Source organism: Aythya fuligula, chromosome 2 (assembly GCF_009819795.1).
Source record: "Aythya fuligula isolate bAytFul2 chromosome 2, bAytFul2.pri, whole genome shotgun sequence".
Taxonomy (NCBI): Eukaryota; Metazoa; Chordata; class Aves; order Anseriformes; family Anatidae; genus Aythya; species Aythya fuligula.
Window position 1 is genome coordinate 48,284,638 of NC_045560.1, and position 16,741 is coordinate 48,301,378.

General features: G+C 34.8%; 1 protein-coding gene across 2 annotated transcripts in view; it reads right to left on the reverse strand.

Moving 5' to 3' along the window:
- ATP9B (ATPase phospholipid transporting 9B (putative)) overlaps positions 1-16,741 on the reverse strand; it is a 163,870-nt gene that overhangs the window by 64,296 nt on the left and 82,833 nt on the right. For both annotated transcript variants that reach the window (XM_032183416.1, XM_032183415.1), the window contains exons 10-11: positions 12,404-12,479; positions 10,517-10,593 (exon numbers count right to left, since the gene is read on the reverse strand). In XM_032183416.1, coding sequence (XP_032039307.1) covers positions 10,517-10,593; positions 12,404-12,479 — 153 coding nt within the window. The remainder of the gene's footprint in view (positions 1-10,516; positions 10,594-12,403; positions 12,480-16,741) is intronic.

Sequence of the window (16,741 nt, forward strand, 5' to 3'; positions counted from 1 at the left end):
ATGTCATCCTTCTTTGCTTTTATAAAACAAAATATTTGAGTAGATTCCTTGGAGACTATGAGATTAAGAAAAGATTCCACAATGTCTTCAAATCATAAAAGAAATGAAACTGAACGCTGTTTTGTATAAACAGTGTTTTGGGATACATTCCAGAAATATATGGTTGGAAGGGAATTATCTTTAAGAATATGAAGAGCAGTCCAATCTTTGCAAACTACTCCACAATCTAAAACAATATTTTAATCCAGTAAAAGCTTGAATGTTGATTTTAATGCTAAATCTATCCACTGGCTTTTACTCTGAACTGAGGTAAAAAAGAAGTGAAAAGATCAAACTTGTTAAGAATGACAAACTTGTTACTTCAAGGGTACAGCCAGAACTAAACAAACAATCTTAGTTATGATTACTGTGTTCAGCCTATATGAAAACAAATATTAAGTCCTGATACATATAGAACTTTTCTTTCCCTGTCCCTCTAGATTTTCATCCCTGTAGACTAAGATTCAGGTCATGTGACTCACAATAGTTACTGAGCCTCTGATACTTAGAAAATCACATCAGATACTAAACGCAGTGATTAAAAAGGTCTGTATATGAAAACAGTATTTCTCTGTACTTGCTCTAGGTAAAGAGATCCCAACAACACAACCAATATACTTTGAACATACACTAAAGTCAATCTCTATGCTTTCTCTTATAACTCCTTTCCAGCATGCAAAAAAAAAAAAAAAAAAAAAAAAGAGCTAATTCAGAAAACACAAAAAGAATTAGTCAAGTTATGGAAATGCATGAAAAATAAAAATTATATAGTTTTTTTTTTTCTATTAATTGTTAAAATTATTAAGTAAATGTATTAGGCACACCTGACTTTCTCCACAGCCTGTTTCAGTCTCTAGATATTAGAACAGAAAATTCTGTAAGCTGTAAAATCGGAATCTGCATCTTTACTAAGGAAATCACGTGGAACAATTCCACAATTAAAGGTTTCAATTTCCAATAAAATTCACTCAGTAAGAAGAAATGTACACATAAAATCAGTGACAACTGTGCTACATTGCTCTTATGAAAAAAAAAAAAGATAGAACATAACCCTAATGGAGAAAAACATGTAAACGGTGTATTTCCGTGATTCTGGTGTATTTCCATGATTCCGGTATTTAGGTTACTGTTTTGGCTTGCACTGCTGCCAGCAAAGCCTCACAGATACTGTGATACATTATGGAGGTGGTGCAGCTCTAAGTGGTCAGATGAGTATCATCTGCGAGCCGGAGCCCATTTGTCCCTGCCAATGGCCTGATTAACTCTGAAAGGCAACAAAACTGTACAGAACAACAAATGCGAAAAAAGCAAACTCCAGCAACTGATTAGCAGCAGTGGAGACAGCAGCTGAGAGGAAATGGTCATGGACTGCCTCTTAACAGCTCACTGGGACAACTAAACAGCAAACCTCCCTTTCACATTATCTTCTGTAGAATGATAACATTTCAAATGGTTTATATATTTTAACAAAAAATATCCATTTTAGCCTCATTTGCTGCAGGTAAAATACACTATTTCTGGTGAACAAGCAACAAGTTATTGCTACTTCACAACTTAATCTACTTTTAAAAAGAGTTGCTTAGACTGTTTTGTGAGAGTCATCTGTTGTACGAACTGCTGCAGAAATGGTGTTACTCCGCAGCTGATACTTAAACACTGTTGTGAAGTAACACTGAGCTGAATTTTAACTTATTCACTATAACAGAACAAAATGCAAACAACTTTAAATAAGCGTCTCCGAAATGGGAAGTGCAGTATCTCAGAACACCATCAAGTAAAATTCTTGGTGAAAACAACGAAAATATAGGATTCCAAGTCAGATATGGCTTTCCGTACTGGAACATGTAATTTTTATTTTCCTGTATCGTCATGAATTTAACGTTGTAGGAATTTTACAGCCAGTAATAAAGTCTTAGGCTTAGTGAAATCAATGGATCAGTTTGTCAGTAACTCTAAAATACATGGTAAACCCAGAAATTTATCCACAGTGATGTTAGAATTCTAACTATCAAAAAGCCATGCTATTGCTTGTCCCCTCTCTCTCCTCCCAGTATTATTTTGTAAACGAAGATATCTAGCTACCCAGATAATCTCAGAAAAGTTAGATGTATATATGTGTATATGTATACACACACATACACACACCTGAAACAAGATTCCATTCCAAGTAGCTTTCAAAGTTGGATAGTAGTAACTGCACAGTTTTAGAAGTTCATATCTTCTAAGGGATCAAAACTTATGAAAGCTAATGTAGGATGCATTCTTCTTCTGAGCTTGAGCCCATTACTTTTGACCCTATAACTTTTTGAAGAATACTGGCTGCATTGCTTAATATACAGAGAAAAACAATAGTAGCTGGATTGCTGGAATTTTCACTAGCTAAGAGCAACATTGTATCATTCAGTGATAGTATCAATGATCAAAGATGTTCAATTGCCATTAGAGCGTTCCCCAGTTCTGTAACGATTATTTTGTTTAGAATTAAGTTGTATATTGTTGCACATAATTTTCCTTGCTGTAGGATTGTAAACAAAATTATGGAGAAGTGTTCAATATCTGTGTTCCAAGTAGCAAAGTACCACTGGCAGTATAAAAGACAACTGTTCATTTCAGTACTTCAGCAGCAGTGAGGTTGAGTGACTCTGAGGGTGTAAAGCAATGCACTGCACCACGCTATGTGCTTCACTACAAAATTATAGGTAGCCAGAAAAGATCTATCACATGACTTAGCACACCAATTGCACAACATGTTTAATTGTTGCTTTCAGAACAAATTGGAAGTTAGGGCACAAGTTATTCTGGGACTTTAACTTGTGAACTGATACCAGGTCACAACATGGAACAACAACTTATTCTCTGTCCCAGTGATACAACAGCAAAGTAGATAGGCAAGTGATGATGAAATTATTTTCTGTGTGCCAAAGTGTATACCTTAGAACCAGGTTTGCCCCAAGGCTACAGGCATCATCCCATGCATGCTTCCAACTATAATTGTTGACTATGAATTTCAGACATAACACAAAGTTTCATGAAAAGTGAAGTCCAATACCTCAAACACAGTCATTTACTTATTTTTTGTTTCCTCTGATCTTGTGTGCCTTGGTTTCCTGTTTGTATTATTACCCTTTTATTACTTATGGAAGGTAAAGGAGACAACTATAAAAAATACACTGCTAAGGAATAAGCAGATGTTATAGCTGGAGCTTTCTAAACATTTTACCAAATGTCTTGGGAAGTCCCCCTGACTGGAAGTTAGCCAACATTATAGCTATCTACTAGAAGGGCATGAAAGACAACCCAGGAAACTATAGACCTCTTAGTCTAACCTCGGTACCTGGACATTATGGAGACTATTATCCTGAGTGCTGCTGAAAGGAATTTAAAGAACAAAGAAATTATCAGGAATAGTTAACACAGGTTCATCAAGTGAAAGTCCTGCCTTAGTAATTTTATGAACTTCTACAATGAAGTTCTCTCTTTAGTGGATGAAAGGAAGGTAGGTGGTAGATGTAATCTTTCTGGATGTTAGTAAGGCTTTTGATACAGTCCCTCACAGCATCCTTCTGAACAAATAGTCTAACTGTGAGTTAACAGGTATATTTTACACCGTGTGATGAACTGACTGAATGGTAGAGCTCAAATAGTTGCAGTGAATAGGGCTACATCTGGCTGGCAGCTTGTCATTAGTGGTGTTCCCAGGTTCTTAGTTCTAGGGTCGGTTCTGTTCATTGTTTTTATCCATGATCTGGTTGCAGCAGTTGAACACATCCTTAGCAAGTCTATCGACAATATTAAACTGGAAGGTGCTGTTGACTACCTGGAGGGATAAGAGGCCTTGCAGAAGGATAATCTGGACAATCATCAGTGGCACAAAGCTAAATGCCAGATTCTGTACCAGGGACAGAGTAATGCAGGTCACAGGTATAGACTGGGAGACAAGTGATCAGAGAACAGCCCTGTAGTAAAGGATCTAAGGGTGCTGGTTTACAGTAGGGTCTATATGTGTTAACAGCATTCCCTGGCAGCCAAGGTCTCCACAATATAAAAAGGATGTTAAAATACTTAAAAGTATCCAGAGGATACTTTTACAAAGGTGGTAAAATGGCTGGAAGGTACGTCCTATGAGGAGAAGCTGAGGACACTTGGGTTGTCTAGTTTGGAGAAAAGAAGGTTAAGAGGTGACCTCACTGCTCTCTACAGATCCCTGAGGAAGGGAAATGAAGAGGGAGGTGCTGATCTCTTCTTCCTGGTAACCAACACCTGCAAACAGCACAACGATGCACCTGGTGAGGTATAGAATGGACATTATGAAAAATTTCTTTACCATGAAGGTGGTGAAATACTGCAACAAGCTTCCTAGAGAGGTGGTTGATATCCCATGCCTGTCATTGTTCAAAGGGCATTTGGACAATGCTCTCATTAATATACTTTAACTCTTGGTTATCCCTGAAATGGTCAGGCAGTTGGACTCAATGGCCTCTGTAGGTCCCTTCCAACTGAACTGTTCTATTGTAGTGTAAAAGATCCGTGACATGCTAGTTTGCATTAAGTGAATTCTGACCACCCATGTACTCAAAGGCTCTAATCAAGACTTTCAGTCTTCACTGAGTCTTTGGTCTCTTAAGAGAAAAATCTCTTAAGATTTTTCATACTGTTCTAATGCAGTGTTAATTTTTTTATTTTTTTTAAGTAATTCATGTTTTTTAATATAAATGCAGCATTCTTCCAGCTGTCTATATATAAATGAAAACTTCATTTCTACAATGTGGAGCTATACTTTTTTCATACTAGTCATCTGATGATCGAAATACCTGGTTCCACACCTTTGCTATTTCAGATAATGGAGTTACTGGCAATGACAGCAGTGAGATACATTATTTCTGGCTGAGAGTGAGGGTCACAAAAATTTTGCTCCTGTTTTAGAAACATTACTGACAGGTTCCAAGCCTTAATATTGCTATGTTCTAATCCACATTTGGGAAAAACAAGCATGACTGCTCTGCTGTTCAGCCATTCCTTTCCAATCTTTTTAGAAAAGAGGCCTTTTGTCCTCCTCATCTAACACTGTTCCATCCACCTCACCTAGACACCTAGACACTTTGGCCTTTAGGGGTGGGTGAGCTGTTCAGTAGTCACTACGCTAACTGTTACACACGGAGTTTCCCCCTCCTCTAACTCATATCTTTTGCTTTATCCCTTTCTTTTGCTCAGATGAGAGCACAGAGAGAGAAAAGCACTAGTATTATATTTCATGCATTTCCTTCATGGCCTAATCCCAGCAATTCTCCCTTAGTGCAAAAAGGGTATTCTTATACTTATCAGGAATCTGGTGCTCGAGTACTTTCTCAGACTGAAGCTCTGAGCAGAGGGAGCACAAACACTATTTGGGGACTACCTACTATTTGCAGGAGACAGCTTTCCCAATTTTATCCCATACAAAGAAGACTTAGGAGGATTAAGCAAAGCAGCCCATACTCCAATAAAAAAGTACTATACAAGCCCTTTTTTTCTGCTTATAAATCCTTGAAATTTGTCATTAAGAGACACGTAACACTTTTTAAAGAAGTTTCTGCTTTTATGTTTGTCTCTACTTGTACACAACTATAGCAAGACTATGAACAACATTGAATTTCCAATCTAATAATTAAAACATGCAAACAAAGTTACTGGGCTCCTATACAACAGTGTAGCAGCAGAATAAAGTCACTGTTTCTATGGCTCTTCTGAAGCCTAGGTAACAGCAAACCCTAGATAACAGCAAACTCTTGTTTGTGTTATCTGTCAGGGGACTTCATGGAGCACTTTCTTCACTCACACTGTTGACTTAAATAAAACACACAACAAGGGCAACAACAACAATCACAGAAGGGAAAAACATGAGTTCTCATATTTTTGATTTGTATTAAAAACAGTCACAAGATATATGGCTTTTAGCTTTCAGGCTAGCTAACAATTAGGTTAAAAAAACAATATTACTATTTAAAGAACATGGCAAGTTACTACTAAGTTTTGTGGCTGGTGTTAAGACCTAACAGCAAATGTAGGCTCCATAATATAAGGCAAAGGAAAAAAAGTGCTTTGAATGCACTAAGGATTAGCAATATAAAAACTATTTTGTAGTAGTGCAGTAGTCAGATTACTTGCTATACCTTCTTTACAGACACTGCTTATTTCTCAGTAACTCTTTAACATAGTTTCTACTCATTTTGATGCATTCCAGTGTACATTCTAAAAATCCAAAATCTAAAATTATATTACATAGACCAAGTCATTTTAGTATTTCAATCTTAGTACCTTTTCAAATGCCTTTTCAAATTTCTTCCTCTGAATAGTGTTTTTTGTTTGTTTGTTTGTTTGTTTGTTTTGTTTTTTTAACTTTACTCTCAAAATCTGTTTCCACTGATGAAAAGGTCATCTTTGCAGAGCAGATGTGCTAACAATCTTACTTTCTATGAAGACCAAACTGGAAGAGAAATTTTAAATTTAGATAGCAAAAACTATTCCACCCTTTAAATAGGTAAGAACGAGAGAACAGTGCAAAATGCCAGACTAAATAAATAAACAACCTTAAGTTTGCTAATTTCTCTCTTGGTTAATGTCCCATAAATGACCTTTATCACTGACAAGTCCAACTTCATCCAGATAGCTGAGGTTTAAGAATATCTACCCAAATTGGACTGATTACTGGTTATGGCATTTTGAAGAGCACAATTCGGTTGTTTGTTTGCTTTTCTTTTTTTTTTCCTTCTTCTTCTTTTTTTGTTGTTTATTTCTTAAACAGGCTGGAACTGCATTCCTGAGTAAGCTGATGTGACTGTCAATGAGGTAGAATGCATATAGCCATTACACTATAACAATGTTGATGTTACCATTTCTACATTTATCTAAAGCACAAAACATTTATCATTTTAGACTGAAATTAAGCCTTGCCAGAAATCATTTTTCTTTATATTGTTTGGAATTAAAACCATATTAAACTGATCCATTATGAAAATTCTCTTCTATCTTTGTTTTTCAGACCATGTCTGCATCCTTAGGCAATGAAACTATTTTTATAATTGTAATAAAACAACAAAGTGTTGACTTTAAGTTAAGAAAATTGTTGCTTGAATGACTAAATACTTCAACAAACACAATAAATCCTTCTAACTTTAACATACAGATAAAACACATGCATGAACAGGTCCATATATTTCACAGTTTATGACATGTAAGTTTGCTTAAACTTATTTCAGTCTTCTGCTCAGTGGTTATAGAGCAGGTCTGAATCTCTAAATTTTAATACTGCCTTCTATCCTTAAGGAAGAAAATGAAAAATTGCCATTAGAAATATCCAGCTCATAGCACAAAGTACAACAGTAATGTTATACTCCTGTAAGAAACACAACTGAAGCAACTGTCTTACAAATAATATTTCAATGAAGATAGAAATAATGAAAGAATACTGTCTGTGGGTATCTTGCCACAGAAATTTCTATATGGCAATGTAAATGGAGAATCCTAGATTTCAATGTTTGCTTCCTCCCAAAGCTATGGTAGCTTTCTACCAGAGCTGAAAAATCAGGTCTGTTATCATTACTCTTGCAGGATAAAAGGCCAGAAAAAAAATGAAGGAACACAACAACAGGAACGTAACATATTTTACAACAAAATCTCTAGAGAATTATTTTCATTTTTTTCTGAAGAGCAACAAAGAGAGAGCCTGACATTTAAAAAGAGTTAAAAAACAGTATTTGGAACAATTATCTTATATTCTATACTATTTAAATATTCTTTAAAGAAGAAAATGCAGAATTATTTCCTCTGGACTTATAAGTAATACCACAATTGCCAAATAATTTAAATTTGGTTTCAGGAACAATTAGGTGCAAATTATTTATCTATTTATTTTTAAATGTTTGCACCTCTAATCTCTCAACTGCATTAACTCTTCTAATATCAGAGACTGTTTTAGACTCCTTTTTCCCTCCTTCTGGCCCCGAATCCTACATACCTAATCCACCAGACAAACATTATAATCAGTGTTGAGAAAACAGAGTTCCTTCCCTGAATACATGGAGAAAGAGAGAGCTGACTTCTACCATTCTGCTTGTACCGCTACCTGCTGCAAGTCTAACTAGGACAGAATATTACCTATAGGCAGTGTCATATGTTACAGAAGTATGCAAACGGATCTCACCCCATGGTAGAAGATGTAGACAGAATGTTAACTCCATAGAAAGGTAGAATTAAAAATGCATGTTATAAAATGTTGGTAATTATTCTTTATAATGACATACATTTTTTTTTTATCAGTTACTCATTTGTGATGGCAGTAAGCGTTCTACTGCTTTCAGTTCCCAAATCCTTTGTTATTAATCACACTTGTAGACTTCTGCTTTAAATAAGGATACTGTGTTTACAGAAGAAAAAAATCCTCACCAATACCATTGTTGAGCAACTGGTACATAAAAGATTAATTTACACATTTACAGACTAATGTGAAAGACAGTTGACACACAATGGATGCAACTGATGTAGAAAACAGGCTCTAGAGAAAGTCTTCACCTGTTCACTATAAAGTAAATTTCAGAAATTTTGGAATATTCAATAGGACAACTAACAAGACAGAAAAATTTAAAGCAGGCCATTTTACATATACTATATTAAATATAATTCCTCAAGTTTACTAGATACCTAGCAGCTAAATATGGTACAAAGAACTGATAATCTCTGAGAAACAAATTAATATGTATTTGGAATATTGCACATTTAAATATTACAGTGATTCCTCAAAAGTCCTTTGGAAAATGAACAAGAGTTTAGTTATACAAGCATCACCTGTCTCATCAGTGGCAGACAAAATGCTATTTAATAGCATGATTTCTAATTGTTCTCAAACGGATACTACAATATATGCCAGATGATATTGGAATTTGTGTATGTGTGTACATGTACACAAAGAACATTTTGCTTCTTTAGTGCTTCACGAAAATTTAAATTTTATTTACATTCTCTTTGAAGGTAACAGCTTAAAATTATTAGCAACTGTAATATTAAGGTATTATGAAAACAAAGGTTATCGTCATAATGGTCAAGACCATGCTCCACCTTGTCAATATACTATTGGTGCTCTGTATTGCAGGTTTATCTGCTCCTTAATGTTTTGCAGATGAAAACTTAGAACAACTATTTTAATACTAAGAGCAATTTTGAAAATATTGGTAAATACTGGTACCCTTTATCATACTTTTCAGTTTTAAATATTCATATGAAAAATTGTAACAAGCATTTACATTTAGTACACCTCCAGAATCTGTTGAATTTGAGTAAACCATGTTATATTTATACATACTGCCTTATCAATTTACTATATTATATAATTTCGTTTTAAACAGCTGTATTATTTATTAGTCTAAAGATGTTCAGAATTCTTAAGGAAAGATTTGTTACTAAAGGCCTGTTACTTTTCTATCTGTTACTTTGTATCAGATAGAAAAGTAATTATGAACCATAAACATTGTGCTTCCATTTTACTCTAATATTTTAAAACGTACATTACAATTATCTAAATAATAGAAGGCCACTTTAATAAACATAATGGTACATATCAACTGTGTCTGTCAATGAGATATTTTGAAATATCTCTATTAGAAACACAAATCAATACACTTAGGGGAACTGCCATAACTGCTTCAAGCAATTTGTATTATCATTTCATTCTTGATGTTCCTACTCGTTGCAACTTACTATGAATGGCGTGAAAATGGCAACCCATCACAACTGATTTTTTTAAGCCTATTGCAAGAATTTTTCTCTTTCTTAATATAATTAAGTATCTTACTAAATACAAGTCTAGATTAAAAGATACAGCCTACAACTCAAGTTTTGTATCTTTATAACTGACCCACCCCTCGCCTGACTCATATTAGAAACATTGTTGATGAAATGGAGAGTTATTTCCACTGCTTCGAACTGAAAGAACCTTGTACAAAGGGAAGCAGTCAAACTTCTGTTATTTTCAAAAAGACAAATCTCTTGAAGATTTTTTCATTGCTGACAAAACCCCCTGGAAAAGCATTCTGGGTACTGACTGAAACTCAGTTATCTCTACCTCCTCTGGGAGTCTGCATAAACTTTAGTAGTCTGTTACAAACGTTCTTTAAAATACAAATTAATTTTGGCCAAATATTTTACAGTAAAAAAGTTTGAGGGAAGTTAGAGAGTTAATAATTAGCTGTGAGGCAGAGATATAGAAGTTTAAGGATGTACATTTACAGTTTGAAGAAAAACGTTTTCATTAGTACCTGTAACAGGCCTAGTTAAAGGAAGAATGATTTTACTTCTGAAATGAGAATGAGGCAGAATTCACTTCTTAAACCAAGTGCAAGTCAATTCAGCACACACAAATATTAGAGCTTGCAAGTCTCTTGTTTTAGGTACATCTACAATTTTTATGAAAATAAAAGTAGGAAATCACACAATAGGGCTAACTGACCTTGTTTTTTGGATTGGATGTATTCATTACACTTCGAGTTTCTTTCCCCGTGTAGATGACAACACCAATTACAGTTCCTGAAAAACAAAGTAAAACAGAGGTGTCAAGTAGTTATGAAAAAATGGTTATAAAGGATATTTATATCTTCTTTAATAACATCCATAAAAGTGACTACAAGATTTCCTTCTTTTCAATTGAAACAATAATTTAAAAGTAACTGGTTAAAGACTTGCATTTGAACTGAAAGTTGTCTCATTTTTTTTTCCAGAAGTTAACACAGCTTAAATAACTGCCCTTCACAAGAAATAAAAAAATTAGTACAACAGTGTTGAATATATCATATACAAATTGCCTGCTAGTTCTGTCACCTATCACAACGTAACATCTACTTCACCCCATTTATTACATTGATAGAATTCCATATAAAAGTATTCTCCTTTTCAGTAACACATAAAAATAATTCTCCAGTCCCAATGATCTTTTAGTTGGTTTTTACTGGAAGGTATACAAAAACTGGCTTTCATTATTTAAAAGACATATGTATTTAGTGATGATAATTCAGATTTTTACTACTATTTAGATTTTTACTACTATGTATCTCACTTTCTAGCACAATCAAAATTTTATATTAATTCTTTTTTCAAGTGACCTGAAATGGTTTTATGTTAGTACAATCAATAATTGGTCATTTTTGTCATCTTAATGCTGTAAGGAATTAATTAACATAACTTGTCAGACAGACCCTACTAAGAAGACTCTAAAAACTGTAGAAATATTACACTTTTTCTGACATTTGCTTGGTTTTGAAAAATCAAGTCTGTTATCATTACAGAGAGAATAGTTTCCCTGTGCAACGGAACCAAGCAACACTGAGCACCAAAGGGTACATGTATGACTATCTATACAGACTCGGGAAAGGAGCACTCTGTCCCAGATTCCTTTGCCAGCTCCTTAAACATGATCTCTTTCCCACAACACTCCAGCATGATCCTAATCTGGTATTTTCCTCAACAGTGTATAAAGTTAGACCTTACTATGAAGGCTTTTCCTTGCAAGTTTGGTGGACACCCCTTTTTTTTCTCCTTCTCCTCTTTAATTCCTTCCTTCCCTTCTATACTCCTCCACTTGAAAGATGCTTTCCACTGTTTCAATTCTTGGTCTTAAATCCTAGTTCCTCTTCCCAAATTCCTTATTTTCAGTTTTTGTACATAAGAATAACCATGGCCCTTTTTTTCTTCCTACAGTCCTTCTGTCTTATTACACTCAGCAAAAATTAAAGAAAACCAATTTCTCCTGTTTAAAAAATGTTGCAATGGCTCAGTGTCCAAATGCAGCATCTAGCTAATACGAACTCCTTATAATATTTGAGAGACATATGAAACGTTAGTAATATCTAGACTACGTTGTTTTAAAATTATGTAACCTTGTAACCGATTAATACTTTCTGATTAGTATTTACCTGATAAAAGATTTTAAGCAAGCTTTAGCTTCATCGTGGAGTCTACATAAAAGAAAATCTATTACCACATGCAAAAACATGCCTGCTTTTCAGCAAGACCCTATCCACAGCAAGCTGAACAGAACACTTTACAACCTGAAGTTTTAATTAAAGGAAAAAAGATCAATAGCTTTAGTGGGATACAAATGACAACACTACTGACACCACAAGATTTGAGTATAAAAACTTACTAAGGAGGATTAAAAAGATATGAAAATCTCAGTAGCATGAGGAAACCAATGGGAAGGCAGACAAGAGGGAAACAAGAGATTAATAGCCTGAAACAGACAAAGATTTTCAAAAGCCATTAATATTATACATTGTAAAATAATAATACAGTTCCACAGATGAGTTTTTAGATATATTATCAGATTTGATATTGCACTTACCTGAAGCAACAACAGTGCTTGCCCATAACGTATTTTCTATACTAAGGCTTTCGTGAACTGCTGGATCACTGTCTTCCTGTTAAAAATAAGAAGAGTGGTGTTTACAACTAAACAATGTGCTGTTTACAACTGTTTAGTACTAAAGAAAACTTTAGGAGGTAAGATAATCAAGCATATTTGACCAAATTACAGATTGTGGTAAATATTTTACAGAAAATGGGGGACCACTGACAACCAAAGTACACAGCAAGTTCTACATAAGGTCAATAATCAAAACTTATATCAAATTTTCACCTCCATTTTGAAAAAGTCTTTGTGAAAAACAAAAATCCCCACATAAGCACATACACTTTTGTGTATACAGGATCAGTAGCTATAGCAATATTTAAAATTATTGGTTGTATTAGTAACATATGAGGTCTTGATCACTGAAACATTAAATATAAGAAAAGTATTCTGATCTAGCTCAAAAAAATATGATTTTTAGTATCCAGTCATCTTTGTAATACCTAGTAACTTTCTTTTGAGACAAGTGCCTTTGACAAGCTTTATCCATACACTGTATCTTTAATAATTTGTCCTGACTTTATAATGCTCAGATTCCTGTTTTGACCGATGATGGCTCTTGGATTATTCAGATTCTGTGATTATTTCGGCCTTATGAAAGTCTAACTAGGCAGTGCATAGACAAAAATACCTAATTAGAAATTATCCACAGAATACAAGTGTTTCACGGGATGCCACTACTACAGTCAAAATACTAACTGTAGCTGCCTGAGACATGGCAGTTGGTGGAGAGATTGCCTTTTACACGTGTGAATGTTGTTTCAACATACATATTTTTCAATATACAAACCATTTTAAATCCACATATGTAATTCATTTAGAGGTTTCAAAATCTGTTTCAACAAGGCTAGCAATAGGAGGTAGACTGGCCATATGAGTTGAAAACAGACACGGAATTATTTTATTCCCATCTCAGGCTTTTCAGGAATTGCTAAAGCTAACAGAAAAGCTTTCCTGACATTCTTTCATATTGTCAGAAGGCACTGCTGGTACACAAGGATGATTGGGCTTTTGTAGCAAGAGTGAGTGGGAGGCTGACACTTTGACTAGCACAAACAGGAGTCTTAATTTCACACAGCTTGCCTTGAGATGCACAGACTGTTTTTAGTAAGCAAAAGACATGCTAACCCTGATTAGTATTTTTTTAAATCTACAAACTATTCTGCATAATTCAAACTGTTTCATCTGCTTCATTTTTATTTCTATATTTCTTCACAAACTGGAGAAAAAAAAAAGGAAACTCTGCTTAAGTATTCTAATCAAGAAATTTGTGGAGTTTCTCATTAAATCACTAGGTTAACTGAAAACAAATACACAGGCATGTAAGAAAAATGCTTTTATTTCTATGAAGTCATTATTGTACCTCAAGGAGCATATCATGCTAGGGTTCATCAGAGGAGTTACCAGCAAGCATGTAAGGATTATGCATTTTATCAGAGCTGACCCTGAACACCACTTTTATGCATAAATAGAAGAGCAGTTTAAGTATTTAAAACTCAAGGTAGATTAAAAAAAAAAAAAAAAAAAAGTTTTTTTTTCCTGTTCCCCCCACCCAGCTCCAGCAAAGAGAGGCCATCAGTGGAGTTCCACAGAAAACTGTACCAGGACTCAAGCTGTTTCATCATCACTCCAGAACAGGAATGTCTAATGTGGTAACAGAGAAAAAAAAAAAAGTATCAATCCCCCTATGAAAGTGGACAGATGAAATTCCCTACTTCAAAACGTAGAGTTATGCACACAAAACACATCCTGAATTCACAAAGTAATGAGCTCTGAGCTGATTGTAACTACTCAGAAAGCAGCTTCTGAGGTTGTTACAAATCTACTAAAATACTAACTTAATAAAGAACAAGCTGAATGCTTAGAATTAGTAGGATAGAAAAAGAGAATAAAATCAAAAATATCATGCCAGTACAAAGAATACATGGTTTAGCCATGTCTTAAGTACGTAGGCTCCAAATTCCTCTTCCACACCCTTCATTCTAAACAGAAAATAAAAGGAACTGGAAACTGTTCATGGTCAAAGCATATAGTCCAAGTAAATTCCGTACTAGTTATGACTAAATAAATTTGAACTCTTTGATTACGGAAATAATAGACACCTATGAAATGGGCAGGGCAGGAAGGCAGGATAGATATTGCTGTCTCTTTCAAAAACAAGAAGGTCATTAATGTGTCAGCAAAATTAAAACTGGCAATTGCTTTTCATAAAGTATGTAATTAACCTGTAGAACTTCTTCCCGTGTCAATGCTAAAAGGCTACACAGATTCAAGGGGGGACTGGGTAAGTTTAAAGAAGGGAAGTTCATTGTGGGTTACTTAGAGAAACCAACACTGACTTAGGAAGTTCCCATGTCATGAGTTGTTAAAAGACAGAAAAATCTTCTGAGGAAGTATTATCATCTTTTTACCTTGTTTCTTATTCTATTTTGTCTGCTTATGGCAACTGTGAGGAATAGGATACTGAGCTAGGAAATTATTATTTTGCCTTAAGTGTATCCTTCAGTTAGTAGATGTCAAGACAATGAGTTATCAAGCTCTTCCATATTATAAGAAGCAATCAAAAGCCCTTCAGCGATCACAAAGAGCTGACAACATAGCCAAGAAAAATGCACTTGTCCTATGTCTACCTGCTACAAGATTTGTGAAACATCTCCCTTTAGGTAATTCAAAATAGGTTAACATCCAAAGAGCTAAATCTATTTCTACTCACATCACACCCATCAACAGAGTGGTTTGGCAGATAAGCTAACTTCTGCACATTTCCTTACGATCCTTTCAAGCCATTCTGCCCTCATCCAACACCTCCACCTTTCTACAGTTCATTCAATTTACCAAATTCCATACCTTCCACACCCAAATGGTGGAAGATTTAACCCTATTTTCCATTTGTTCAAACAAAGAAACAAAAAATATACCTATGGGTTATGAGTTCAGCAATTTCAGATTATTTCTAATTTAGGGGCTGGGAGCAGAGGAGATGGTAATGACATAAACAAGGAAGAGACGAAGGCTCTGAACAAAACCAGGTCTATGATAAGGAGAAATGCATCTGCAAATTTTCAGACACAATTACAGCTGGCAGAACAGTGTATGGTTTAGGGGTAAACTAACTATTACTCTCTCTAGGAGCGGAAATTTGACATAAAGGGATTTCTTTGTCCAGCTGATCAAGCTTCCGTTTAAGGTCTGCCTGGGTTGAATTTCATTTGGTATCTGTATGTTAATAGGTCTTTAAATTCTGAATTAAACTCGTAACCAGAGCAGAGCAGTTCGGTCCTGCATTCAAGCTTTATATTTAGGCTCAGGTTTTGAAATTATGTACAGTATTGATCACGGATGTTGAAATTGTCAACAGTTCCTATTCTAGGAGATAACTCTTACAACTCTTGCATACGCAGAGAAAAAGGAACAGATGACCAGTGACATAAAAACTGAATGAACTCTACTCTCAGTCCTGAACTCACAATCCAGCTCACCAAAGCTGACCAAGGGACATAACAATTTGCAAGTTGCAATCTAAAAGGTTTCCAAAGCCTTTTAGTTTATCTACTGTAGTAAGATACTTGTAAGAAAAGTTTCCTGAGAATGACAGATACGTTCAAAACCAAATAACCTAATCATTGAAAGAACCAGGGTATCACTTCCACAGACTTTTTCTGTTCCTATTCCTAGCTGGCAGGATGCAGCACTGACAACCAACAACAACTTTTATAGCAAAGTGTTAGAATAGGCATTAGTTTAGTTGCATTGGCCACCCCAATCCCACATTAATTGGAATTGTTATTCATTAATGGGATTATTACTATTATTATTAATTATTATTCTTGCTACATTCCTCGTACTTGCAGATTAGCTTCCATACCCATGAACTCCCTATTCTCACTTTCTGTAAGGCTGTCAGTAGCTGCATAAGGAAAGCAAGAAAAAAGAAATTGGAAAACATGATACCATTCCATTCGGTGAAAGGAACACAACAATTGCTTCAAAGGGGTAATTCTCTAAGAAAACATAACTAAATAATGAACCTGCATTCTTTCTACTGGAATACATATAGATACAAAATAAATAACCAAGAAAACATCTGCTTAATTGGCTCAAAGCCAGAAATTCTGCCCATAATTGAATACACAATTTTCTGTATGAAAATTCTCACATCTCTGTATGTATTTTTCCCCAGTGTCAACAGCTACATGCAACAGGTTTGCACTATGAGAGTTTTTTTATTAGTTTGTTTTTAACATCTGAGCTACAAGGCAATGTGTTGGAAAA